We start from the raw sequence: 27,599 nt of genomic DNA on the forward strand, positions 1-27,599 counted from the left end.
AAGAAGGAAAATACGAAAATTACAAAAGATTTTGATAAAAGAAGTTACCCAACTGATGTGGCGGTTGTGATTTGAAAGTTTGACTATATCACATGCATTGCACGATGAATATCACAATCGCCACATCAGTTAGGTAACTTCTTTTGTCAAAATCTTTTGTGATTCTAGCATTTCCCTAAAAAGAATTACTCACTTGTTATCAATTTAACAGTCCTAATAATTGAAGTTAGGAGATGACTTACCCATTAAAACAATTCTTTATGATGAAGAAATGGTACAAATTAATGAATTATGCATAAGATCAACTTCAATGTTCACACAATGTTAATATAATTTTCTTTTCTACTTTCCGGGAACAAAGTTAGTAGCATAAGCCCATGCATTGTTAGCTGCTGGATCAGCAAGGTGGTCGAATAGGTTTTCTATTGGTCCTTTTCCGGTGACGATAGCTTGAATGAAATATCCAAACATGGAAAACATTGCCAATCGTCCATTCTTGATCTCCTTCACCTTCAACTCTGAGAAAGATTCTGGGTCATCGGCCAATCCAAGTGGGTCGAAAGCCCCACCAGGATAAATTTTATCCAGTCCCTAACCAAGTGGGCCTCCACCAACTCTGTACCCTTCAACAAAGCCCATAAGAACAACTTGGGTAGCCCATATTGCAAGAATACTTTGAGCATGAACAAGGTTTGGGTTGCCAAGATAATCAAGCCCCCCTTCAGAGAAAATCTGGGATCCTGCTTTGAACCAAACAGCCTCGCCGAACTTAACACCGTTCTTTGCAAGGATCTCAGGGAAGACACAACCAAGTGCACCGAGCATGGCCCACCGACAATGTATCACTTCAAGTTCACGATTCTTGGCAAATGTCTCTGGATCAGCTGATAACCCAGCGGTATCCCAACCGTAGTCGCCAGGAAATTCACCAGTAAGATAAGAAGGAGTTTGCTCAGAAAATGGTCCCAAGTACTTAGGTCTGTCCGGGCCATACCTATTTGTCAAATACCAAATCATACAAGTCAAGTTCTAGCAACAACAAAAAACAATTTCTGGATAAACAAATCATAATATTTGAAGGTGCCTTGTTTATGACATTCACAGGTCCCACAGATGAAAACTTGTACGGGACCGAGTCTATATTATATGGAAAATGCTTCCCTTACCATCTTTTTGACCATCACGTTCACCGTATTGGTGAGTTGGCAGGCAATTTTGGTAAGGGAAGCATTTTGAAGGAACAAAGATGAGGTGGCACCAATAATTTAACTTTTCTTTTCAATGTAACCGCTTTATCTAAAAGAAAAGTAAATTATATTCTTCTCGTGGTTAGTGCCACATTTATCTTTTCTTTTTGATGAGAAATAAAGCAAAATCAGGAAAAAAAACCTAACTAATTACGCTACATTCGTGAGAAAAGACAGCGCTGCATTCCAAATCCTCGTTTGCCGATTGATTCAACCCCATTTTGTCAGTTTGTCAGCTTTCACATTACATTCTCTGGGAGTGTAAGTGAAGATTATTTCGGTGAAGTGTTTACGGAGCTCCATTGTCGATGAAATGATCCGTTTCGATTGCCACAGCAGTCCATCACTCTGGTTGTTTGCAAAGTTTATAATATTTAGGTTATCACTTTCGATATGGATGAATTTGATTTGAAGTTGTATTGCCCGCCATGTTATGCTGAAGTGTAAGGCTAGACTCTCACATTCCTCTGCGTGTTGTCCGCGAACTGTATCTGCGGCTGCTATAACAAAGTTAGCATGCTCATCATGTATAATACAACCTATTCCTGCTGGTTCCGTGAGTTTCCTGAAAGAAGAATCATATATATTAATCTTGAGAAATGGTGTCGATGGAGGTCTCCATTGGTGTTGCTTTGGTTGTTTCCTACACTTATTAGTTAGTAAAGATTCTATATTTAATGGTGAGGTGGAAGAGTGTTTAATCCTTTCAATGATCTGAACCGAAGTTTGCTTAGTAAAGATTCTATATTTAATGGTGAGGTGGAAGAATGTTTAATCCTTTCAGTGCCACATTTATCTAACATTTTCTTTTCAACAAAGAAATTAATTAAACGTTTTCATGGAAGCATCTTGAGGGCTCACTTCAAGAGTCCTCATCCCACTTCATCTCTCTTAGTGAAGTTATAGTTCCGAAGTTGAAGAGTACTTGAATAATTTAAAATTAACATACATCTATTATATTAAAAAGGATCAATCGGTTATCTAGGGGATAAATCTGACCGTCCATTTTATTTTAGAGATTTAATTGGGAACACATCCAACGGATAATATAAAATCTTTTTATGTAAATACACTAAAAAAAGAAGGTATCTATGGAAATCCGTCAAAATTGGTTAGAATAACTACCCACATATGTCTCTCCCTATTTTTTTTCTCTCACGGATTACATCTTAGAAACTACCAACTTTACAGTAGAATATGAGAGATCTAAATAACTAACCCACTCTCCTATATCTTCCCAATTTCTCTCATAGCTATTTCACTTAAAATTGAAATTAAATCTTTCAATTTTTTTTATCGAATCTTTTCTGTTAGTGATATTTCTTCCATAAATACAGTTTTCACTTCTCCTCTTTAAAACACGGTTATCTCTCCTCTATTGATTTTATAATATGATTTACAAATTAAGGGAAATTAATATAATTTATGTTGTAATTTAAATTTATTTTTCTCTTCCTCAAAGGCGTTAGCCAAGAGGGCTTCCACGTCCTACGGACGGGGAGGAAACCTAGTATATAATTAAAAACCAACATTCATACATAACAGAAAACTAACATTCATAAGTAAATATAAGTAAATGAAACAACTCGTCAATTTTGATCTAGACTGTCGTATCTTTGATCAACTTGCTTTAGGAGGTCTGCATAGTGAAAATATGGCGGAACTGATGTACTCGACACGTTCTCATAATGTTCTCCGCTTGTGTTAACCTAAAATGATACTTATGTTATTAAGTTATATTATATTGTTGGTAACATTACGCTATAGAAGTAGGATAGAAACACATACACTTCCATGTGCCATGAACTGAGCATAATGACCGTGTGCTTGATAAAAAAAAGTCATTTTCTTGAGTTGATGGTGTATAATGAACATCGCCTTCTTGGGTGCACAGTATCTCAGATGGTCCCGCCCCACCCTGCGTCTGATAAATACAAAACTCTATTTACTTTCATGTGAAAACAAAAATAAATTAAAGAAACAAGGTTCTAAAATCATTACCGTATTTTTCTTTTTTGACGATTGGCTGAAGCACATAGATTTTAACCGTGTAGACTTAGGTCTCCCCTTACGCCTAACACAATGTGTATCACGCAATATAACTTATTGTCAACACTTGAAGAAGTTTTTGCATTGACACTTGATGTTCCAGTTGGAATAACACTTGACCGATAAATGGGTATACATTTCATGTTCACACCAGTTAATATACTTCTGGCATCTTTTATCATCGTCACATGACAAGTCAGCAACTTCTTCAAATGCCCTACATAGTTGATCATAACGAATAAGATCGTCACTTAATCCCCACTCCCCACCACCAACTTTCATCTTCGTGTGTGCTCTTTTTACATCTTTTCTCCATCGACGTAAAATATAATTTTCTGGAAGGAAGTCACAACCATTGTTTATCATCACAAACATAGCATGCCTACACAATATACCTTTAAATTCGAACATACAACATGTACACGATACTGTCTAGTGTGGTTGACTAAAGAAAACTGTGAATATCATCGTCTTACGATTTTTTGCTCCAATCAAAACCTCATCACGTACGTCATAATCTACATACATGTGCATCTGACGAGTACTAGCAGGATAAAGATATAACAATGAAGTTATTTCTTCTTGAAATTGTTTGAATATTTTATTAGTATAGACGGTTGTTTCTCCATCTAAAATCTTGTCACACATGGTATCATTTGTGAATACGATCTAAAATCGGCATGCGCTTCTTTTTCTACTTTATCTCTTGCCGCACGACCATATTGTTCAACAAATTAGTGTAAAGATGTTTTAGCATGAACATAACCATCAAAAAATGCATTGACACCCTCACCACGTTGAGTACTTGACCTACCAACCCAAAAAGTAGTCTTAAGGTAAACTGGTACCCAACTATGTCGTACATCATAAATTTCAGTAAGCCACTTGTGTTGATGAAAATTATATTTGTTAAGCATCTCAAACCAACCATGTTCAAACTCAACTATGTACTGTGAGTCATATACCAAATTATGCATTGTATGGTTAATATGTTTATAATTTGTACTACTGCCAAATTTTTCAGGTAACTTCTTAAGAATATGCCACAGACACAATCTATGCCTAGTCAGGGAAAACTTTTGCAATAGCGGCTTTCGTTGCCGCATCTTGGTCTGTGATTATTCCTACGGGAGGAGAGTCATGCATACAAGTAAGCCAAGTCTCAAATAACCAAACAAATGAGTCTATATTCTCATGTGAGATTAGACCACAACCAAGTAAGATTGTTTGACCATGATGATTTACTCCAACAAATGGGGCAAAAGGCATTTCATACCTGTTCGTAAGATAGGTCATATCAAACGCAATGACATCTCCAAATTCCCTGTAACATTTTCTACTCCATCTGCCCAAAATAACTTTTGCAAATGACCATTTTCATCATGGTCCATACTATAGAAAAAATCATTATTTTTTGCCTTCATCTTCAAGAAATAGTGTTGTATTGTTACAACATCACCTTACTTAAGACGACCTCGCCTAAGCTCATCTACATAATTCCTCGCATCTCTTTCATTTAAAGGCAAGTTCCTGATCTTTCAGGTAATTCCAATTTTCTTCTCACAGAAGCCTTGATGACTCTATTGCACTTGTAGAATCGGGATTGTGTAGGACTAAGAACATGATTGTGATTAAGGAATGAAGACGTTATTCTCTATTTATTGTCAAATCCAAGAGTTACTCTGATTTTAACTTTGCAGTCTGTCTGACATTGTGGTCTTGATTTCAATATATTAACAGAAGTGCTCGTCCTTTTTCCTTCTCGACCACAAGTAAAAGTAAGATATCTGACAACTCCACTAGAATCCTTCCTACTAGTTCTTTTTCTTATAGGGAATCCGATTACTACTCCATATTTTCTAAAACATTCGTATGCCTCATCAAGATCATTGAATTGTGTTCCAATGGTAAGCGACTCTACAATATTTGTTTTATTAATGTCTGGGCCGTCAACTTCTTTTTCACATTCATCAAAAGTATTATCCTCTTCTACTTCCAAATCATCATTATCTTCTTCCTTTAAAAGTATTTGTTCCCCACGTCTATCTTCCATACCTATTTTATCAAGCAAACATAATATTAGGATTTATATACATTGTCTATCTAATGAAGTTTATCTTCTTTTGCAAAAATATATAAAAAAAATTGTATATATTTCAAGAAATAAACTACCTAGTGGTAAAAAATAAACTACCTAATAGTAAAAAATAAATGTAAAAAATAAACTCTTAACGAAGATAGACCTTGGTAAAAATAAACTGACAAAGATAATATTTTGTTACAAAATAACAAAGATGGTATTTTTATAGACTAGAAAATATTTTTTCAGAAAAAATAACAAATAACTAAATGGAGTTGAAGTCTTAAAGATATACCTTTACTTGGTGAAAAAGATGATTCACTTGTTGGAGACGATGAATGGTAGAGTATAATAGTTGAAGAAGAAAAAGATTGTGCGAAAACAGTGAAGAAAAGTTACTGTAATTTTTTTTCACAAGAGTTAGTTTAAATCGATGAAGATGAGTTGTGGTAACTTAATGTTTCTAGTTGGGTAGGTAAATTTGAAATTTAATCATTTAATGTGAGAGGTTGGGTATTTAAACGGGTGAGACTTAGACATGTGAAAGCATAATATTTAGGAATATTTAACTTGCATCGGAAAATGTGAGGTTTGAGTGTTGATGGTACTTAAAAAGAAATCCCTTGTTTAAATTTTATTTTGTCCTTTTGTGACACGTCACCCAATACGGTAAACCAGATGGTAATTCTCACGGTAAGCCTATCGGCTTCGATATTATATAGTAATAAGTGAAATGCAATTAAAACTATTTTTCATGCCAAAAAATATTTTGTCTATCATGTATAACATTTTTCGAGCTAAACCCCTAAAATATAGCCAAATAAGAGTAGTTTTCTAATTTGAAATTACCATATACTGTCGGACACACTTTTTACAGTCCGACGCATGGAGATGCGACTCCCAAAGTCTCCAACCTTATGAACGAGCTCATTTTTGGACTTCAAAGCGGTCTGTCCAGCGAATGCTGACTGTTGGATTGCAGATGTAGACATGATTGAGGGCTCTGATATACTATTTATGTCTAAAAATGAGCTGAAGGGAAGGTGATCAAGTTTGATAGTAAAAAGAGAGGAACATGAGAAGGTTTAAATAGCAAGTCTAAGGGGAGGATGTTGTGGTTGAGATTTTTATGTACAAGTGAGCACCACCTTATTGGTCATCATATTTCATGGTTGTGATAATTCTTGATATCTAATTGACTATTGGTTGTGGTATAACTAATAGGATCCTCCCACGTGGGATTTGAAAATCTAACTTGTGGGACCCGCTTAGGTTATCTTGATCGTATGGACTTTGATGGTTGTCTGGGCTGAAATGAACCATGAAAATCTATATGGACTATTAGGGGGGCATCTTAAAAAATCTATGATGGGGTAGTTTGATTTATGAGTATTGTGGTTTTATCCTTTGGAGTTATCTTGTTCATAACAATGACATGCTTAGAGCTCTTTATGGTTTGCCTCGTTTGTTTTAGGGTTATTTGGGTTGACGTTTTTGTAATTAGTAATCCAGTTTACCTTCTCTATCATTAGTAAATTAGTTTATCCACATCCATGAGCTGATTCGTCATCATTCTATTAAAGGCCATTTTTCATGACCAAATTACCCATTGCAAGGCCAAATTACGATAATGCCCCACGAGACTCATTCAAAATGACGCTCTTGCCCAACATAGTTTAACCCTGAAATATTGGTCATCAGTGACTGACGCAATAAGTTAAGGAAAGACCAAGACCAAGCGGATCAACCCGTGATCAGGGACGAAACCAGAAATCATAACCAAGGGGGGCCTTAAGCCTTGCTTTGGCTCCAAAATCAATCAGGGCTGTCCTGATATCACAAATCGAGAGGGAGCCAGCCACCATGGCAGATCACAAGATTAGTCAGAGAGATACGGACCATATGGAGTAGTATGGACGATTGCACAATTATACACGTGTATCGCGAAATAAATCAAGCGGCCGATTACCTTTCTAAACTGAAACCAGATTCGGGCAATGAGGAAACGAGTTCTAATGTGTTACTGAAAGAATTAGAAAAGATTGTGAGGGAAGACAAACAGGGTATAATAAGAGTTAGGCATCATTAAATTTCTTGTTCATTTGTTATAGATTTTTTTTCCCTTTTCTAGATAGTTGGTTTATTTCTTTATTGGTTTAGTGTTTTTGTGTAAAGGGTAGGGTCCCTTCAACCCGCTGACAAATTTCAAAAAAAAAAACTCTGCTATGGGTCCTGAAAGAATAAATGGGAGCCTGAAGAAATCCGCTCGACCCTTAAGCCCGTTAACCTCAAGGCGAGGGAAGGCGAATCTGAGTTTCGGTTTAATTCGTTTAAGTCTTAACCCAACCATTCTACTTTACCTCCTTATGAATCGTCAATTGCAACTGGTGTCTATTGGTCACAATTTAACGAGATATATTTTATCGATCTCATGGTCGATAAAGTAGTTGCTTGTGGTGAAAGTAGAGTGATAGGGGCATTCGCAAAGAGCGAATGCGCAGACATTATGAAAAAGTAATACCAAAGATTTGGACTTAAGCACGATTTAAAGGCATTTAAAAATATGATGAATAGTCTGAAGGAAAGATACAAAGACCATAAAAAATTTGTTGAAGGAAATACTTGATTAGGTTGGGATTAAGTAATGTGTATTGTCAGTGCAACAAGTGAATGGTGGGACAACTATGTTAAGGTAACTTTGATTTTTCTTAGACTGTAACTGTATCTTTAGCATAAAATATTACATAAATCATTTAAAATCACCCTTTTCATATAACAGACATATCTAGAGGCGGGTAGATTTCGGAGATTTGGTTGTCCTGAGTATAACAAGATAGATTATATTTAAGATACTGTTGCAGATGGACATCTCAGAGGATCACATAATACAGAGTTTGACTCTTGTGATGATGAAATCAGCCGAACTCGGCATCGATCTCACAGTCCTAATAGTAATAATCAAAGAGATCAAGACAATCGAAATGGACATATATGAAATGAGTCAGTAGAAGAAAATATTGATTCAGTTCAATCTCCTTCTCATACTAGTAGTGGCGTAGCTCGACGCGGAAGAAGAGATAGTAGAGTGTATGAAGTAAATGAAACTTTAAAAACATTAACCGAGTCATCTAAAAGTCGAATTAAAGAAAGAAACAAATTCACGATGACAAAATGTATTGAAATATTAGATGCTATGGGAGAGATGATACGTATATTAATGCTTTAAAAATACTGAAAGAGAAGAAATCGCGAGAGGCTTTATACACATGCCTGACCACCGGAGGATGAGTTGGATCAATTATTGAAAACAAACACATTTAGATGCACTATTATTATTATATGTATTTCTACACGTATTATAAAATATGTTTGATTTGGTACTTAGATGATTTCTTTTTGTTATAAGTTTCAATTACAATGGTTTATTTAAATTTTCTTTTCGAAAGTAAGTTTTGTTGTTTCATAACATTATATTTTTATTGATTCACAGGTTTGAAGTTTTTGAAACGAGTTCAGATAGTGAAACAAGTACTGACAAAGAAGACCATATTACTGATTTATTCTAGGTACTCCTTGAGACAACCATATAGGATTGATTCACTCACTAGAAGGCAATATGTTCATAATGTAGTAAATGGGCATGTCGATCGGTGTCCAGATATGTTTCGTTTGAAGGCATCTGTATTGTATGATTTGTGTGATGCACTTAAAAATTGTGGGCGCTTAAGAGATACTCGCTATGTCAGTGTTGAAGAACAATTGTGTATATTTTTTATACACGATTGGATATAATAAATGCAACCGAAACGTTGTGGATATGTTTCAACACTCATAAGAAACGATATCTCGTCACTTTAAAAATGTGCTTAAATCTATTTGTAAATTTTCCAAGAATGTCATCATGCCTCCTGACTTCCAGGCTGTGCATCCCTACATTAGGAGCAAATAAGAAAAATACAAGCCTTGTATCAGGTAATACTATTATTATATGATGTCATGTGTAACCTTAGAAGTATTTATTATTATAATTATATTATTATAATTATGTAACTTGATTAATTTCCAGAATTACATTGGTGGAATCGATTGGACACACGTGAGTGCTGTTGTACCAGCCAGTAAACACAAATACCTTACCGTGGTAGAAAAACTTTACCTACTCAAAATGTCACGTGTGATTTCGATATATATTTTACGTTTGTTGTTGCTGGGTGGGAAGGCACAACAAATGATTCAAGGGTGTTCACGGAAACAATTACTAATGCACAAATGAAGTTTCTCCATCATTCTGATGGTAATTTAATTTATCACAAACTACTTTTCTTAATATAATTTTTAATATTTTAACAGCGAAATACAACTTGGTTGACTCGGGATATTCTAACGTAAACGATTTTTAGCGCCTTACAAGGGAGAGATGTATCATCTTAACGATTACAAAAGAAGTAGAAGAGCACCGTGTTCTGCTAGAGAGCAGTTTAACTACGCACATTCATCATTACGCAATGTGATTGAAAGATGCTTTGGAGTATTGAAAGCTCGCTTCCAGATTTTAAAGATGATGAGATGTTTTAGTCTTCGGAAGCCGAGAAACATCGTAATAGCAGCCTGTGCACTACATAACTTTATTAGAAAACATGCATTGAACGACGATATGTTCATGATTTATGAAAGTTAGGACTTTGTTGTTTCTGAAGAAAGTGGGGAAAACGGAGCTCAAAATTCGAGGTCTTTCGGAGTAACTCAAGAAGGGCGGAGAGAATTGTGTGTTACTATAGATATGATACGTCACAGTATGGTTGCACATTTTCGATTACTTTTATAGATAGAACTATATTTACATGCTTTTAAATATTTCATTGTTCATAGAAAAACATTCATTTCTACGTTTTTATCTACCATTATGCTTCATTTTTATTGTTTATAAGAAATTGGCTTTTATATATATTCGGAATGAAATTTATGTCTCATTATAACTTGAATTCATTTTATGTAGAATAAATAATGATAAGAAGAATAAAGTACGTTGTGAGAAAACAAGTCAAAAAAATAAATGTTGTTGCCAAACTAACTTTTCGATTTTTTGACTTATAAGCAAGTTTTTTTACTATAAGGTGTTGTTTGGCAACCAAAAGTGGATGTTCTTTTGCTGGTAGTAGAAGTTCTTTTGCTTTGAAAAAGTAAAAAATTATCATAAGTATGTTTGGAGAAAATGTTACTTATAAGTAAAAAAGTCAAAAAAGTTAGTTTGGTATAAAATTTACTTTTCATATTTTTTTTTCTCATAAAGGTACATGATTTCAATTAAATTTATTTATGATTTCATGATTACTCTTTCGGAAGAGGTGGTAGTGATATTGATAGGGGTGGTGCTGGTGATTGTGGAGGTATGATGGTGGTGGCGGCGGTGGTGGTGGTGGTGGTGCAGGTATGATGGTTGTGGTGGTGTAGGTATGGGATGGTGATCGTACTATGTACGGGATGGTGTTGGTGGAGGCACGGCGGTGATAGAGGTAGGAGACTTCAATTAAATTTATTTATGGTTTCATGATTAAATCGTTTGTGACGTTTTAATAGTAAAAGAACTTCTACTACAAGTTAAATTACTTTTACTTTTTGTTGTCAAACGACACCTAAGTAATATGTAAAGGAAAAACATGTGAGAAGGCAATTTCTCATAAATAATCTACAAAACTGACAAGAAGATATTTCAAGTATGATGTATATGTAAATTGAAAACCTTTCCTTATTCCAACCATAGAAGCATGGTTTTATCTAAACCGGTGGATCCTCATTGCCTCATCTTAACCTCCTACTAACAGTTAGCCAATCGAGCCTATATAAAGTTATCGCCCGAGTCAACCATGCGAGGTTTATCACTCTGTGACCTTCCAAAAAATGGCCACTGACTTGAGCGTCAGAGATGTTTCCGAGTTTCTTACAGGTTTTATTCTAGAATCACAAAGAGTTATTCATTTTTTTTGGTTCGCTAAATATTCATACCATGAATGATAACTTAAAAACTAAATTTAGACATCCTTTGAGTCAGTATGAGATTGAGGAAGTCCTGCAGGTCACTTCAAGAATTACACGTTGCAAGGGGCAATTTGGTCATGAAAAATAGTGATTAACGAATAGTGATGGAATTAGCTCACGGAAGTGGGTAAACTAAATTACCAATGACGGGGCAAATGCATCACCAAACTGACAAAGAGAAAAAAACTTTTCTTTTATTGTAATTTTTGGTGTGCCTATCTTTGTTTTTTTTTTTATCTATACCGAATTTAAATCCTGAATCTCCCAACTACCCATGTAGATTATTATGGAGGGAAAGTGGAATTATGATTTTGCTAAACTTAAATCCAGAATCCCCACGGCTCAGGTAGATGATCATGGAGGGGAAGTTGAATTAAAAAGGGGAAGAAAAAATGAACTTCATTTTTCCCTATTATTTAAGAAGAAAGAAGTATAAGCAAAAAGGAGTGGGAGTATGTAAAACGCTTAGAGGATTGTGAAGAATTAAAAAGCATCGTCGATGCAAAATTAAAAACTCTAATTGTCCTATATGTCAAGTCTCAATTGAGATTATTTCTCCCACATGACAATTTTGAGATCCTCAATTCAGAAAACATCTCCAACACAACACTCTACAAACTTAAAAAGTAGTTAGTGGTCATTTCTTAGATGGGTAATAGTGTTTTTAATATTGAGTGGACAATTGAGATCTCAAAGAAAAACTCTCTCCAATGCAACACTCAATTTGGATCTCAAAATAGCTTGCATCATTTAATGTTGAGATATCTCAAGAGAAAACTCAATATTTGAGTTTTCTTTTGAAGATCTCAATTGGCCACTCAATATTAAAAGCAAATCAACCCATCTAGGAAATGACACCTAAATTACTTTTGGGTTATTGCCCTAATAGCCCCCAACTTTGTGACCAGTTTCCTGCCTAGCCCCCTACTTAATCAAAAATACCCAAATGGCTCCCTTTTTAGATTCCGTTATAACACCGTTACCTAGTCATCATTTCTCTCTCCTCCATCACATTACCTCTCTCTACCACCTCACCTTATCGCCACCTCATCGTCTTCACCGGCGAAGGTCGCCGGCTGGCCAATTTTTCGGCCCGCGACCTTCATTTAAAAAAAAAAACATCTTTTTTTCCTATCTCTCTTTCTCTCTTAAATTTTTTTTTATTTTTCTTCTTCTTCCTCTCTCTCCTGCCCTCACTCTCTCTAACTAATCTCTCTCTCTCTTCAAATCTCTCTCATCTCTCTCTCTTTCTCTATGACTCCGGCGAAGGGGAGGAGCCCCTTCGCCGAAAAAACCAGACCTTGAAGGTCTGGTTTGATACCGGACTAGGTCTAGTTTCAAACCAGACCGGGATCTGGCTTCAACAACCAGATCTCGGTCTGGTTTGAAACGTTAAGACGTTACATTGAACAATTCGGGGAAATTCTTGAAGTAATTGTCATCAGTGATAATAACACAGGAAGATCAAAAGGCTACGGGTTTGTAGGTATTCCTTGTTTTGGTGTACAAATTGATGGTTTCTTCTTCATTCATTAATAGGGGAGAATATTAACTTTTCTCTGTTTATACTAATTCAAACCCTTTTAAATCCCCCCTAATTCTCTCTCTAAACTTTCCCTCTTTCTCTTTCTAAATTTATCTTCGTATATTTGTCCGATTCTCTCTCTATAAAACCTCTCTCTCTTTCGTTTCTTTTTTTCATTGTGGTAAATCTCTCTATCTCCAAAAATGACGCGCCAATGTGGTGATCATGAAAAGTTGAGAGATTATATTTCATAAGAAGAAGAAGAAGAAGCTTTATCACTCTGTGACCTTCCAATAGAAGTAATCAATGATGAAAACCAACAGATCAAAAACAAATCTTTATCATTAGAAGTTGAAGATTTTGAGTTTGGATCATTGGGTAGTTTTCTTTTAACAAATTTAGAAATTTGTGTAGCTGATGATGTTTTTTTTCATGGTCAAATCCTTCTATTACGTCTCTCTGTTAGTTCTGAAAATGGTTATTAGGAAATCGATTAGATAGTAGAAACCCAAGTCGATCTGGTTCATTATCGGAATCAATGGATCATTCTTCTTCCGGTAACTATACTAGACCGAGTCTGGTATCAAACCAGACCTTGAAGGTCTGGTTTTGACCATGAAGTTCTACAACTTCCTTTTTTTAATATTTCCAATGCTTATAAACATTTGAGGTTAAGAGATTGCCACGTTGAAAAAATACCCAGCAGCTTTAGTTTCCTGTTTGAAAGCCAATTTCTATTGTAGTGGATGATGGCATCATCACGATGTCATTGCCACATTTAGACTTATCTGTGAAAATACCAGCCGACCATTAATTGGATTAATCTTTTATCCACCAAACTATTCTGCTTCCTGAAATCAGTTTTCCGACGAGATGAGAAAGATGAAAAAGATGAGAAAGAGAGAGAAATATGAGAAAGAGAGAGATAGAAATTGGAGAGGGACATTTGAGATTCGATAGAGAGAGAGAATAGGAGAGATAAGAAAGAGGAAGAAGAAAAGGAGAGAGAAATTTTTTATTTTTTATTTTTATGTTTGAAGGTCGCCGGCCGGCCGGAAATTGGTCGCCGGCGACCTTTGCCGGTGAAGACGATGAGGTGGCAGAGAGAGGTGATGAGATAAAGGAGAGAGAGGTGATGACTAGTTAACGGAGTTATAACGGTAACTGAAAAAGGGGGCCATCTGGGTAATTTTGATAAAGTAGGGGTTAGGCAGGAAGCTGGTCATAAAGTTGGGGGCTATTTGGAAAATAACCCATTACTTTAAAGTTTTTAGAGTCTTTGAATTGAGGATAGGAAAGAGAAACTCAATTGAGCCTTGCCACATACGACAATTTGAGTTTTGCATTGGAGATGCTCTAAGAGAGTTTGTTTGTAAAAAACTTAAAAAATCCTAAGTGCCACTTCAGTTTTGACACATATGATGTAATAAAAAAAATTAAAAAATGATTGTGATTTTCCGGTCGACACCACTAAATGCACCACCAAAAAGGCTATTAGCGGGCGAGGCTATTAACAAACGGCAAAAGAACTCAAAATTCTATAAGCGCCGGAAAGTAGACCAAACACATGGGGTTCTTAACGCCCAACCCTAAATGTCGTTAATGTAGGGTTTTGTATGCCTCTAAAAATAACTTAACCATCTAACTAGTGTTGTAAGAGGAATCTCAAACATCATATGTTTAACACTAGTCTACCAGGATTGCACGCAAGAACTGATAATGAACTAGAAACATAAAGAGAATACCTGGATTCGCTTTCTCGAATAAGATTTCAACTCCTTTATCCCGAAGATGAGAGCTTCATGTGTAGCTCCTCTACTTGAGACACCCGAGTAAGCGACTTGATCACCCTTTTTTAATGTTAACTAGGACTTCATTGAAGGTTGAGAAAAAGAACCATTCTTCTCTTGACTCTGTAGATAGTTCGAGAGTTATTTCTCAAAATCCTCTCTCTCCACTTAGGTGTCTGAGAGAAAGAGAGGTTGTTTTTCTCTTGAGAAAAATCCACACCTTTTATGTTCTATAATGGTCCTTATAGAAACCCTAATAGGAATCTTATTCCGATTAGGTTTCAATAAGTTTCACAGAAAAGATAAACATGTCAGAAACCCTTTCTGAGAGGGAATCCCAGATGGGAAGAGATTCCTATTAGGCCATCTTTTTGGCGCATGGAAATGGCGTGGGAATGGAATGCGATTCCCGGGAATCACATTCTAGATCATTATTTGACTTGTGAGAATGGCGTGGGCCCGGGAATGTGATTCCCTCAAAAAGGGGTAATAACAAACCCAGAGGGGAGGTGGGTTTGTGATTCCCATTCCCCGGATCACATATATTAATATTAACTAGGTATAACCCGTGCCTCCGGCACGGACCTTAGTACGAACATTTTGAGTGCTATAAAGTGACGAGTTTTTTGAAAAAAAAAAAACTATTGCACTAACTCATTTGCAGAGTAGTTTAACAATGTCCTAAGTAACTTAGATAAAATGAAGTTATTCTTAAATGACTTGTTTGATTTAAATTTAGAGCCTGTATGCCATAAAAGATTATCAATTCATACTCTTTAATATATATAATAACCCTCGAAACTTCCCATAATATCTGTTAATGAGAAAAACTATAACATCATTTTCGAAATTGGAATGACTGATTTTATTGTCGTGTGTGAAGATGCAACCACAAAGTCATGGTCATATTGAATTATACTAAAACCATTTTTAACAAGCTTTTCCAAATATTTCCAGAATAAGAAACATTATATTATATAAACATAAAATTTGTTCAAGTTCAAAAGTCAAATGAGAACCTAAAAACCACCCATCTTGACAATCAAAACAGAAGAATTTTAAAATAAAAATCTTGGATTCAGAGAAGATAGGAAGAAATGTCAAACATTTGACAATCATGAGGCTTGGTTGTCATCTCGGTATTAGAATAGACCAAAACTGGTCTTTAAGTATGGTTTCCTAGTATAGAGCAATATGATAGTCCAAGATTGTATCAACCATCCCTCAGAGCCTAGGAAAAAGGGTCTGAATGGGTTACACTCGTACCTGTGCTCAAGGCCTTCAGAAGGACCATGCTCGTGTAACTTAGAGTGTGCTCAAGTCCTTCAGGTGGGCGAGACTCGTGTACCTTAGAGTGCTCATGGCCTTCGAGTGGGCGCACACACCAGTATATAGAACTCCGGACAACTGAGCTGACCTAGTGAGGTATGATATTGCATTGGCTTCACCCTAACATCTTCTAAGCCTCTCTCCCCATAAACGTCTTCATGGTGTTGCATGTGTTCAAATCATACCTTCGATGAAAAGAAGAAAAACAAGGTCAGGGTTTAAATCTGACATGGCTTTATCTAAATTGTAGTAATGCATGCCCAACATGATGTAAAGTTGACAGATCATGAGCAACCATCTTGAAGAAGTTGCAAAACACTAATGAAGGAACCAAAATGGAAGGAAATGCCCACATGTAATCAAATCAAAACAGAAGAATTCTAACACTTACCAAAGATGATCAGAAATCATTTATTTGTTGGCCTACCTCCAAGGATCTTCCCACATTTCAGCCACTTCGTCCAACAAAAAGCTGCATCATAACCAGAAAGTCTTAGGTTCACAAGATAAAACCTTAAGCAGTTGCCTTTGCACGAACCAAGTTGACACACTGAAGTTGCGTCTTGTTAATGGACAATATTGGTGTTCGAAAAAGATAAGTCTTAAAACCCTAAGTAGCAAATACATTGTGAGTATCATTCTAAAATTAATTAGTTGTAATAAACAACCTACGAAGAAGAAAGTAAGACTTATTTTGCCTTAAAAATAAAGAATGACAATATATTATCATTATATACGTTGTTTTAAACTAATAAAGGAACGATTAAGAAGTGAACACGAAAAGTTTTAGAAAAGAGAAAGAATAAGACTTGAAAAACGTATAGAAAGAAAAAAAATAAGCAATACACTATATCGCATCACTAAGAGTTCACAATTAAAAATATAAGCAGATAGAAAGAAAAGTCAAATAAAAACTTACGTGTAAGTGAAATCGAATCCGATGCTTCTTTCCTTCAAATTTCAACAATATTGGTACCTGTGTGAAGAACCTTTAGAATAAAGAAGAATCTGGGAACGAAGAAAGATGAATATTTGCTGTATATTTTCTTTTCTTTTTTTGAGAAGTGTTGTATATTTTCTTCATAGACCTAGAAATGGTAAAAATATGTGTGTACAGTTATAGTACTGAATAAATCGAATAAATCAGATAGTAGGTTTAGATGAGAAAAACATGTAGCAAGAAAGAATTGATCTCTCCTCTATTCGTTCTGCTCAAAGAAAATAAACCAAACCCAGTCAATTGGTCCCAAGTTTGCACTTTGGGAACATGGAACATTTTTTACACATTTGAAGCTTTACAAATACAGTTGCACCCTAAAGGAAATCAATGAGTCACCATCATTGTGGATATTGAAGATGATGAGAAATGGACAAACGCTACATCTTGCAGTACCATTTGTTTAATACTCATTGAGTTGTTAAATTAAAGCTAGATAAGAAGTTGCTGAAAATTGCAGTAACATTGCATCTTGTTATATAGAGTAGTTTGAATCATGAACATAAGCTAGAAAATAAACTTGGTTATATGAAAGATATTCATCTTTCCATCGTAGATCTTGTGCAGTGTCTGATAAAAATAAAAGCAAATTCGTTATATTGAGAAACAATATAATTCATTTCAATTTCAATTAGTAACTACTTTCGCACATCTGTAGACAAATGTTGCTGATCTCGAAGCATTTTGTAATATAGAAAATTTTGGAACTTTGGTTTTTCAATTTTAATGTATATATCCATGTATCACAACAGTGGCATATGTGATGTCTGCTCACTATACGAAATGTAAGAAACTTGCCAACCAACTTAATCAAATAGCACACACATTTCATCAAACAAATAAATGGCAGCATCAAACACATTTCTACTCAATCATAATAACCATCAAACTCACAATAACCTTCTAGTTAATCATAATAACCACCAAACACATCAAACATATATGCAAACTGAAAGTTCCATCCACATACAACATGTGGATTGAACAGAGTGAGAATATGATGTGAAAGGGGCAAACTCACTCGGAGATTACGAAAAAATTATAAATCAACGACCTATAAGTTACCATACGAATCAACGAAAAGCAAAATCAAGAAAATTTAAACAAAATAACCATAAAACACAAAATCAAACCTAAAGCTGCAAATTGAAACAAATCAATGTTCTAAACAATTCATTACACATGTTAAATTAACATCTTAAATCACAAAAGAAATGCTAAATTTTCAAATCAATTACTAAACACACGACCACTCTCTTTTCTTCAAGTTTCTTTAATACACCACTTGCATGGCTACAACCTACATGGCACGAGAAGAAACTTACCCAAGCAACAAAGCTCTTTTTTCTTGAGAAAACTCCGGATATAACAGGACTTGCGTTTGTTAAAAAAATCCTGGACTTCATCTTAAAAAAAAAGTAACTAAAGACTTACTTGAAGAAGAAATCATGTTCGTTCTTCACATCTTTAAAACAAAGAACTCATCAGTCAAATATGAAACACAACTTAATGGTTCCCCTCCCTTCTTTTTACAAATCATCCTCGTGCCGAAAAAAACCGGTTTCTTTTTACAAACACTATCTGTGTGGCTTCTTCTCCCCCGTAACAATTTTGAAAAGATTGTCATCATCAATTGGATCCAGTCTCACCTGCAGGATTTGATGGTTGCATACTTTGGACCTGGAAATATCACGAAGCAGATAAATTTCAAGACAGACTGGAAACTCTTACTACTCTAGAACTAAATAAAATTTCAGAGAAACTAACTTCATTAGGCTAAATTGCTGTTTGAAGCTTCAAATTAACAAATTTTCAACTATCCCTTGAGGGTCTCTTTTTATATTTTGATTTTTTTCTCTTGAGTTCAGATATGAGGATGACATTTCGCCCTAAAATTAAGGTAGTTGATAAGACTACTAAACGCCACACTCGTGATAAATCTACTAAAAAGACAATTATGTGCGTTAAGGGTTGGATGGGAGTTCCAAGATCGGAAATAGTTTACAAAGAGGCACAGTTACCAAAAACTTGAAATACATGCATCTGTCTTGCAACAACGTCTAATGGGTATGTGAAAGTCTGACCAAATAATCCATCTAAAGCTCCACAAGATAGGCACATCATTACAGAACTTTGGTGTTCTTCAGGGTTCATGCCTCTTGAGTGTTGGACCTGCTCAATGACGGCAAAAAAAAGATTTGTAATTCACTTTACCAATGGATGAAACCATACGAACAATCCATATATATATATATATATGACTTATAGTAACTGGTAGTTTGCAATCACAATGATGAGTGAAGTAGTTGCCATCACTCTCAACAAAAAAAAAAAAGTAGTTTCCATCACATTATGACATCCAAAAGAAAGGCAAAAATGAACAGTACATACCTACACCTCGATAGAAAGAATGAACTCCACCCTCTCTGTAAACACTCTGAAAGAGTCTTTTATGCCAGTATATGCATGCTGTGATTGAAAACCACTTGTACCGTTCCCAAAACTTCCTCTTCTGCCCATGACCTATAAATATAACACCAAATGATATCCTGGGTAAGTAAGAGAATATAACAGGAAAGACTTCATAGTTGCTCAGACAAATAGAAATGTTTCCCAAGGTGAGAAGATGTGGAATATGATTGTTAACTTATATTTGACGTTGTTTTTTCTCGTTGCTTCCTAAATTCCAGAATAAATTTATTTCCACATTGAAGATTTTACCAAGTAGTTATGCTTGAACTTGGGCCTAGATTGAAACTCTAGAATTTCATCAATCAAGTAATCTACGAAGACCATATAGATTGAAACACAGAAAAAGACATAGGAGTTTCATCGAACAAGTAGTCCCCAAACACCAGAGACATTAGAACTCAAAAACTTAACATGTATTATATCCCTTGTAATAAAACAACAGAAAAATATATTTCAAATGTACGGAGAGAGAGCGAGAGAGAGAGATGAGAATATAGATTCTAGGACAAAAGAAGGAATCACAGTACCTTGCACCAAAGTGTAGGTAGAGAAATAGAAGATGGAAGAGACGATGGAGAGTAATGGAAATGGATCAATGGAAAAGGAAAAGGTTTTTAGCAGGTTACGGTTGAAGACGAAACGATTTGAGTCAATTGTGGTTGTTGGTCTCTTGGAACAGGTTAGATTAAAATTAGATTAATGGTTGTAGATAAATATGATTAATGATGAAATTAATGAGAAACATCCTAGTCATCGGGAGATACACATGTCATCCCACTCAATAAACACATGTCGTCCAATTAAGCATTAGGAGCATTTATTTTGTCCTAGTCATCAAAAACCTTCCCTGTTTTGTTATATAGATATACTAGGTATAACCCGTGCCTCCGGCACGGCTGAACTTGTTCATTTGTTCATGATTATATACATTATGTAGTTTGCAAGTACAAATAAAAGTCTAACACACTCATATGTTGCATTTGTTCATCTCTATACTACTCCCCATCTTATGAATAAAATAATTAATCATATAATGTAAAGAATAAAAACGACAGTTTGAATACTTCCATTAAAAAAAAATCTAATACAAACACCTTAATAATTAACAATAGAGAGAATGAAAATGTTAAAAGATACAAATAGACCAAAAATTCCTCCAACTCCTTTGGGCTGGCTTTGGATCTGGCTATGAGGTTGTCTAGTATAACAAATAATAACTCTTAGAGATAAATCATGGATCTATGGAAAATGAGAGCAAAGAAGAATATAAGTTACTAAAGGGAAAGAACAAAAAAACATGGCAGCAAATAACTCTATTTCAATAAACTGGTCAAGTCAAGTTCTAACTCATGTTGATTTCAACTATTCAGTACCGTACCACTGTGCAATTGAGACCATTAGCCACATCTCATGTTCTGGTCGAAATGGTCTCTACACGAGAAAATATTGATAATTGAAAATAAATTAGTATCACAAGTTACTCGAATTGAAAGCATACAATATTACCATTAGAATTGTAAGCTCTTCATGGATTTTTCTGTTTATTTAAAAAAAAATACGGATTCACCTTTCTTAGCTTATTTCAGACACAAATGTCGTAATTGGATATAAAGAATTAACCATCTTCATGAACAATGGACAACTCTTCGTTGATAATCATAATTGTAATTTAGAAAATGAAATTTATTAACTATATTCTCGTCACCGCTATCATTGTAATTTAAGCCTACACAAAGAATATGACCACTTAATTTGGCCGAGTTACGTTAATTTTCTAGAACAAAAAAAGTATTCTGCAAAGATGGTTATAAAAGTTTTCAGTTATTTGTAGCTACATTTGAACTGGGCAAAGTTATATGCAGTTTAAATGCTTTAACTAAATAAGAGAACTTTGCATTTGACTCTTCCAGCAAAAACATGCAATCAAATCTTTCCGTAAACGTGTATATATATATAGGTATAATATAGAGTGTGCGAGACAGGGATAAGAAATTCTTGCTTTTATTTGATAATCAACAAAAGTTGAAAATATGTTAGGTTATCTATAGAAATCATAGAATTACATCCTCATCGAACAACATATACTTCTTAGTAAACAAACAATTCAACACAATCAAAGAACGGTTAAATTGTTCCATAAAACTTAATTACTATCCATTATAACCTTGACATCATTTATGCATTTGACTCTTCCTGCGAAAACATGGCATCTCTCTTAAACATTGTATTGAACACATGATAGACAATATTGAGAAGTAAATAGAGAGAACACTGTCAAGAAAGTAAAAAATATTCAGAAGTTTACCTCAAAAAAATTTGTTTACTTGGGCAAACAGCTACATTAAAAGTAGTTCATTCCAAGAATAATGAGTTAAGTTAACAGCAAACATCAAATGAACCTGAATTAAAAGTACTGTATTAGACAAAAAGAAAAACCAAGAACACCCACAATGCAAACTATTGTATTTAAATAGACATAGTTAGGAGATGATGAAGACAATATTCGTCATGGTTAGAGAGGTAAAGAGAAAAAAATAGCTGAATGAGGAAGAAGACACCCATGTTTCCCCCATTTAAAGAGAGAAACCTCAATTTGTGTTTCTGTGTGACTTTCACCCATTATAAGAGATGGATGAGGAAGAAGACACACATGTTTCCCAATTGAAATTAGGTATGGGAGATTTTGGAAACTTAAAAGAGAGGGAAATTTAAAGGGACAACTATAAGAGGAGTCAGAGTGACTTCTGTTTTTCATAGATTAATTTGAGAAGTTGAAGCATTTCCATTGACGATGTTGGAAGGTTGTAACTTAAGCCACTAATTAGTAAAGAATGTTGACTGATGGTAGGAACCACTCTTTCTCTCTACACTATTTTTACAAGTAATGGTTTACTAACGGTTGTGAGAATGAGACGTTTTTTTTTTTTGTTGAACATGAGGCATTTTTATTTGGTCCTAACTTTGACAATTAAGATGAGTTTTGTTTCAATCCATTATATGATTCAATAATGACTATAAGAATGAGGGGAAAGAAACCTTTTTATTTGGCCCTAACTTTGACAACTGATTTGTTTCAAATGGTTATATTAAGTTTTTTGTTTTAAGATGGACTTGGAGGGTCTAGATTTAGGAGGGTCAACATATAATTTTCTTTTCTATTTCAACAAAAAAAAAAACAAATAATTTTCTTTGCTAAGTTATGTAATAGATTAAAGGGTGAGGATGCTAGAGAAAATTAAATAAACGGTTGGATTGTCTATCTATTAAATAAAATCTATTACATTTTATATAATAGATTTGATCTTGGTCATTGAATCATGAAATAAATAGCTAATAAAGAGAAAAATGAAGATGTAACTCCTCTCGCCATTATTGTGTAAATAGTGTTAATGAGCTTTAAATTTGTACCATTCCTTGTAAAACTTAACAATAAATCGGGTGGTCAAGATTTATCAAGGATTTTTATCCCTATATTTTATTATGGTGATTTGTGCTCATCTGAGATGGACGGCTAGATTTATCTTTGGTTTGTCTTTGTTTTGTCTTTGAGTTTGTCCTAGTCATCACTCTTCATTCTGTTTTATATAATAGACTAGGAAAAACCCGTGCCCATAGGGCACGGGAATGCTAAGAAGTTTTAACAATCCAAAGATTCAAATGCAAATGAATTAACACCATAAATTTACATAATCAAAATATTTAAGAACAAAAAAAATATAGAACAACCGTAGACCAGAAGCTAAAAATAATTCTACTTATGTACAATTACATTAAAAGTTACGTATCTCAAAGTTACACATAATAAGCAATGTCAAAGAGGGCTCTAAGGGAGGAACTATGAGCAATTTGTTCCTCTCCAGTGAACAAATTTGTTCCTAAAAAAACCGAGTACAATTACATAGCAAGTTACATATTCAAAATGACACGATATAAGAAAAATAAACAGGGAGATTTAATTTTTAACTGCTTGCATCAGGGGGAGATTAGCAAGAATACAAAGTCTACCATAAAGACAATGGCCTTTTACTTGAAAATCAAAATATTTTCAATGAGACTTCTATAGATCAAACATAAGACATCTTCTTTGCAACCAAAGCCTACCATAAATAAATTAATTGAAATAGATTCATCCCTAATACATAATAGAAAGAGGGAGAGATATATCAACTAATGAATGAAGAAAACAAACATACCATACTCTAACAAATTAAACCCTCCAATAAGAAAGTAAAAACCTAAAAATGAAAAAACCTTAATTAGGGATGTGGTTACATCTAAAACAAAACTAACATATGATAACCTTGTATTAGTTGATTCGTTAAGATGATGTACTTAGAGATTCTGAAAAAAAATAAAAAAAAGTATAATCCGGGTAACAATATAATAACCTAAACACAACCATGAGAAGTTTTAACCAAAGATTGGGGTTCAAAGCTTCTTTAAATACAAAGGACATTCAAAGTTATACAAAAAGGACAGAAACCTTCCTGAGTACTTACCGAGATGCTCTTGGGTAAGAAAGAAAAATTCAGATAAGCCATAGAAGATCGAGCATATCAAAATTCAGAATTAGGTGGAAGATCACAACTCACACAGGTTATCAATTCATCAATTAGGTATAATACCTCGAACCTGACTTTATGAGAGAGAGGAGTCATGGGAGGAATTGATAACCCAATTTATGCTTGTTGAAAGGAATGGTGAAGGAAGAAAGCACAAGACCACAACTTATCTAGATAGTTATGAAGAACTATCAGAAACTCAAATGATAATAAAAAAATTAGTAATAATAAAATAAGTTTAGTACAAATAAAATTGTTGTACAAACACACACTCGTATTAGAAAATTACTTATCCATCAATTTAGTTATGAAAAATAAAAGTCGGAAAGAGAAATTAGGGCATTAATTAATTAAATTGATTTCTGTTTAACCCGTTAAATTGTGGAGAGGTAAAGGTTAGAGAGAAAAATAATTGAAATTAAGATGGAGAGAGAGACTATTTAGATTAATGAGGGGAGTTACTAAGAGATTATTGGCATGATCCGATGGCCAACCTTGGATCATACTGGGAAGAATGGCCATCATTTATATAATAGATTCTTAACGTTAATCATATGGTTGGTGTTTTATCACTAAAACAGTAAAAAACTTTTCTGACACCTCTAGCTTCAACTTGCGAAGGTCTAAAGGATCGATAGGCCACGCTTTCACGGTTCGTAACCCCTATGATGGTTTAGTGGTTGTTTGGAATAAAAGGGCACAATAACTCTGAAAAAGACACATTTTTCCCTTCTTTGGATATACTCAAGGATCCTTCTTGGTGAAGTTTAAGTTCCGAAAAAAAAAAAACTCCTTCTTGGGCTATTGAAAAATACAGGATGGTACATTGTTTGATCACTTCTCATCTCTCTCACCACCAAAAACCCAAGCAAATGAGCCACCAAAGCTACTGCCTGCACAATAATAAGTAAATTGTTTAAGAGGAGATATAGCTTTAAAGTTAGAATGAAGTTATATGTTAACAAGAGATATATATACATCGAAAACTCTATTCTACATGTTTGAGCAAAAACCGATCAATAACTTTATCATGCTTCTACACTGGGACAACACTAAAATGGTGTAAACTGCATTTCTTGTAAACCACTTGCTCACAAGACTCGGACCTTAATGATAATATATTATGATTAAAGTAATATATGTTTCAACAAATAAGAAGTAATACCAATATATGGTTTAAGAAGTACAAAAAGTAAAATTAAATAGGTATGACAGAGAGATATGAGGAATTCATACCTATTCCATTATCAAAGGCATTTCGACAAACAAGAAGCGACTACATTTGATATGTAATTCCTATCCTATTGTGTGATTGTGAAGGAGGAGTGAGTTCCATTAAGGTCTAACATTATATCGAATCCGAGCACATTACGCGAAATGGTGAGAAAATAATTAAAGAAGAAAATAAAGAAAGTATGTTTAATTGTCTCCAAATTGAGTATAAGAAGTAAGGTTAATGTTAAAACTACACACCTATCAAACCAAAAGAAGAAAATATTAAGATGTATAAAACCTTTGGATGATTATAGAAGTCACTAAGGAATAACCAACTAAAAAAATAAGATTAAAATTCAGTTACAACGAAACATTTTCTTTAATTTACATGACAATCTTCTCTGCAGAAAAAAAAAAACTACTAAAACCGGTAGAGATATGTAAAATATCAACCCTTTTCAGAACCGAGGATTTTCAACAATGAGGAGGATTTCGACAACGAATATTTGTCAGTGCTTCAAAAATCAATTTCTCTATTTTCATTGTCGTTGTACAGCTAAAACCAGGTTTCAACCAAAAGTCTCTTCAAAATGTTATTCAAAGAACATTAATTCAACGGAATGGATTTCCAGGAAATAAAGATCAAACAAAAAGAAAGGAAAATAATAAAGAACAAAAAGCAAAGAGATTATTTTTTTCTTACCCATAGCCAAAGAATAAGAAAAAGATGTTCTTGATGAGAGAAAATATGTAAAAGATTTCATAGAGTTGAGAGGGCGGAAATCAATTTACCAAGTAGATATTAACTACCTCAACAAAAAAAAAGTAGATATTAACTAAAAACGAAAAAAATTGTATGTAGATGTCTATCCCGCCTATTTATTCTGCAGTGCACATTAAGAACCGAGAAGAATTCCCTTTTTATGTTTGATATCCTACAAAAATCTCTTTAGAACTTTGAGAGTAAATCAATTCCTAAATTGTGGAAACAAAACAATCAAAAGCAAAAGTTAACAAAGAGACTGATAAAATACTTATATTATTCGCTTGCCCATCACCGATCTACTTTGCTAAGAGGTGGTTGTAGCGCAACGACCTAGCCCAAACCTAAACCTACAGATGTACAAAAAAAAAGAACAAATAAAAGGATATGAGACTAAGAAAAAAATTAGTGAAAATCATGTAAATAATTCAACCAATACACACCTTTATCAACACTTAAAACCATAAACAATCATACAAACTAAAAGTCATGCCAAATAACCCTAAATTTCATACAAAAATATTGAACATCAAAGACAATAAGTCAGTAAAGAAATTGCAAAAAAAAAAAAATCATTCAAATTAAAGAATACATGACTTATGTATAAACAAACCGGATGGTTGGCTTACAGAACGCTTGCTTTCTTAATAGATTCCTCGATGATTTAGTTGATTTTAGTAAGAGATAAATGAGGATTAGTACTATTAACAGAAAAGAACAATGAAAAAGCAAGAAACCATTATAAGTGAACCCATATTCTATGTACATAATTAAAAAAATGATTAACTTACATGGTATAACTGAAAACTACTAAGACAAAGTGGATTTAGGTGGACAATTAAAATGTATAACCTCAAGAGAGTACGAGCTTGAGAGATCCCTTCCCCAATGTGCGCAAGAGTCCTGCTTCATAAGCCGCTTATTGACACAAGGAAGACAAAACTAATGGTCACAATATGACAAGCTTTGAAGATCCTGAGAAAAGAACAAATATTTAACAAAAAAAATCTTTTATGTGATAATAGAAGTTAGTTGTCATCGATTGAAATTTAAACTTATAGACAGACTGAACAATGAATCTTCTCCTCTGAGGCATCGATATTGATCTTCCATGTCTTCTACCTTGGGTCATAAATAAAGCAAGAATGAACAGATTAAAGAAAAATGAATCAAAGAACACACGAACTTACAAGCAAAAGGTGAAGAATTAATACAAAGAAAATTGTCCAAGTAGAAAAAGAAAAACGAAGAACGAAATGGGTAGGTATAAAGTTAAATTATAGAACCAAATAAGAAACGATCAAATTTCGATATTTTATTTTGGATTTTGGATTAGAAAAAAATGAAAAAGAAAATGAAAAATAAGTGAAGCAGGATAAAAAAAAAAGCTTCATGTTTAATAGCATCCATCACTCCATATTGAACTTTACTAAATTTTTTCTCTAAATTTGTAACCGATACATTGATTTAGAATAGTTAAGAGCATCCACAAATCTTAATAAATGACCATAGGGAGAAAAGAACTTGCTTAATT

General features: G+C 34.1%; 1 protein-coding gene and 1 long non-coding RNA gene across 2 annotated transcripts; both read right to left on the reverse strand.

Moving 5' to 3' along the window:
• Window positions 1–220: 220 nt before the first annotated feature.
• LOC147549419 (chlorophyll a-b binding protein, chloroplastic) lies at window positions 221–6,552 on the reverse strand. Its single transcript, XM_086669052.1, has 2 exons — window positions 6,226–6,552; window positions 221–994 (listed from the first exon to the last, which is right to left on the reverse strand). Exons 1-2 carry the CDS (start codon window positions 6,366–6,368, stop codon window positions 592–594), a joined length of 546 nt encoding a protein of 181 aa, XP_086525178.1. The 5' UTR covers window positions 6,369–6,552; the 3' UTR covers window positions 221–591.
• LOC147549420 (uncharacterized) lies at window positions 1,298–5,853 on the reverse strand. Its single transcript, XR_015237569.1, has 5 exons — window positions 5,672–5,853; window positions 4,573–5,351; window positions 3,249–3,631; window positions 3,036–3,171; window positions 1,298–2,956 (listed from the first exon to the last, which is right to left on the reverse strand). It is a non-coding gene; the product is annotated as an uncharacterized LOC147549420 (long non-coding RNA).
• Window positions 6,553–27,599: the final 21,047 nt, after the last annotated feature.

This window comes from Eschscholzia californica, unplaced genomic scaffold, assembly GCF_041429995.1.
Source record: "Eschscholzia californica isolate CP2 unplaced genomic scaffold, dmEscCali1.0.p SCAF_3, whole genome shotgun sequence".
Taxonomy (NCBI): Eukaryota; Viridiplantae; Streptophyta; class Magnoliopsida; order Ranunculales; family Papaveraceae; genus Eschscholzia; species Eschscholzia californica.

What these genes read in the sequence shown, in the direction of transcription:
- LOC147549419 (XM_086669052.1), bottom strand. Translation starts at nt 6,368, where the DNA reads ATGTCTACATCTGCAATCCAACAGTCAGCATTCGCTGGACAGACCGCT. An exon ending in AGTGTGTCCGACAGTATATG is followed by an intron (nt 995 to 6,225) that starts GTAATTTCAAAT and finishes TTTGACAAATAG; the next exon opens with GTATGGCCCGGACAGACCTA.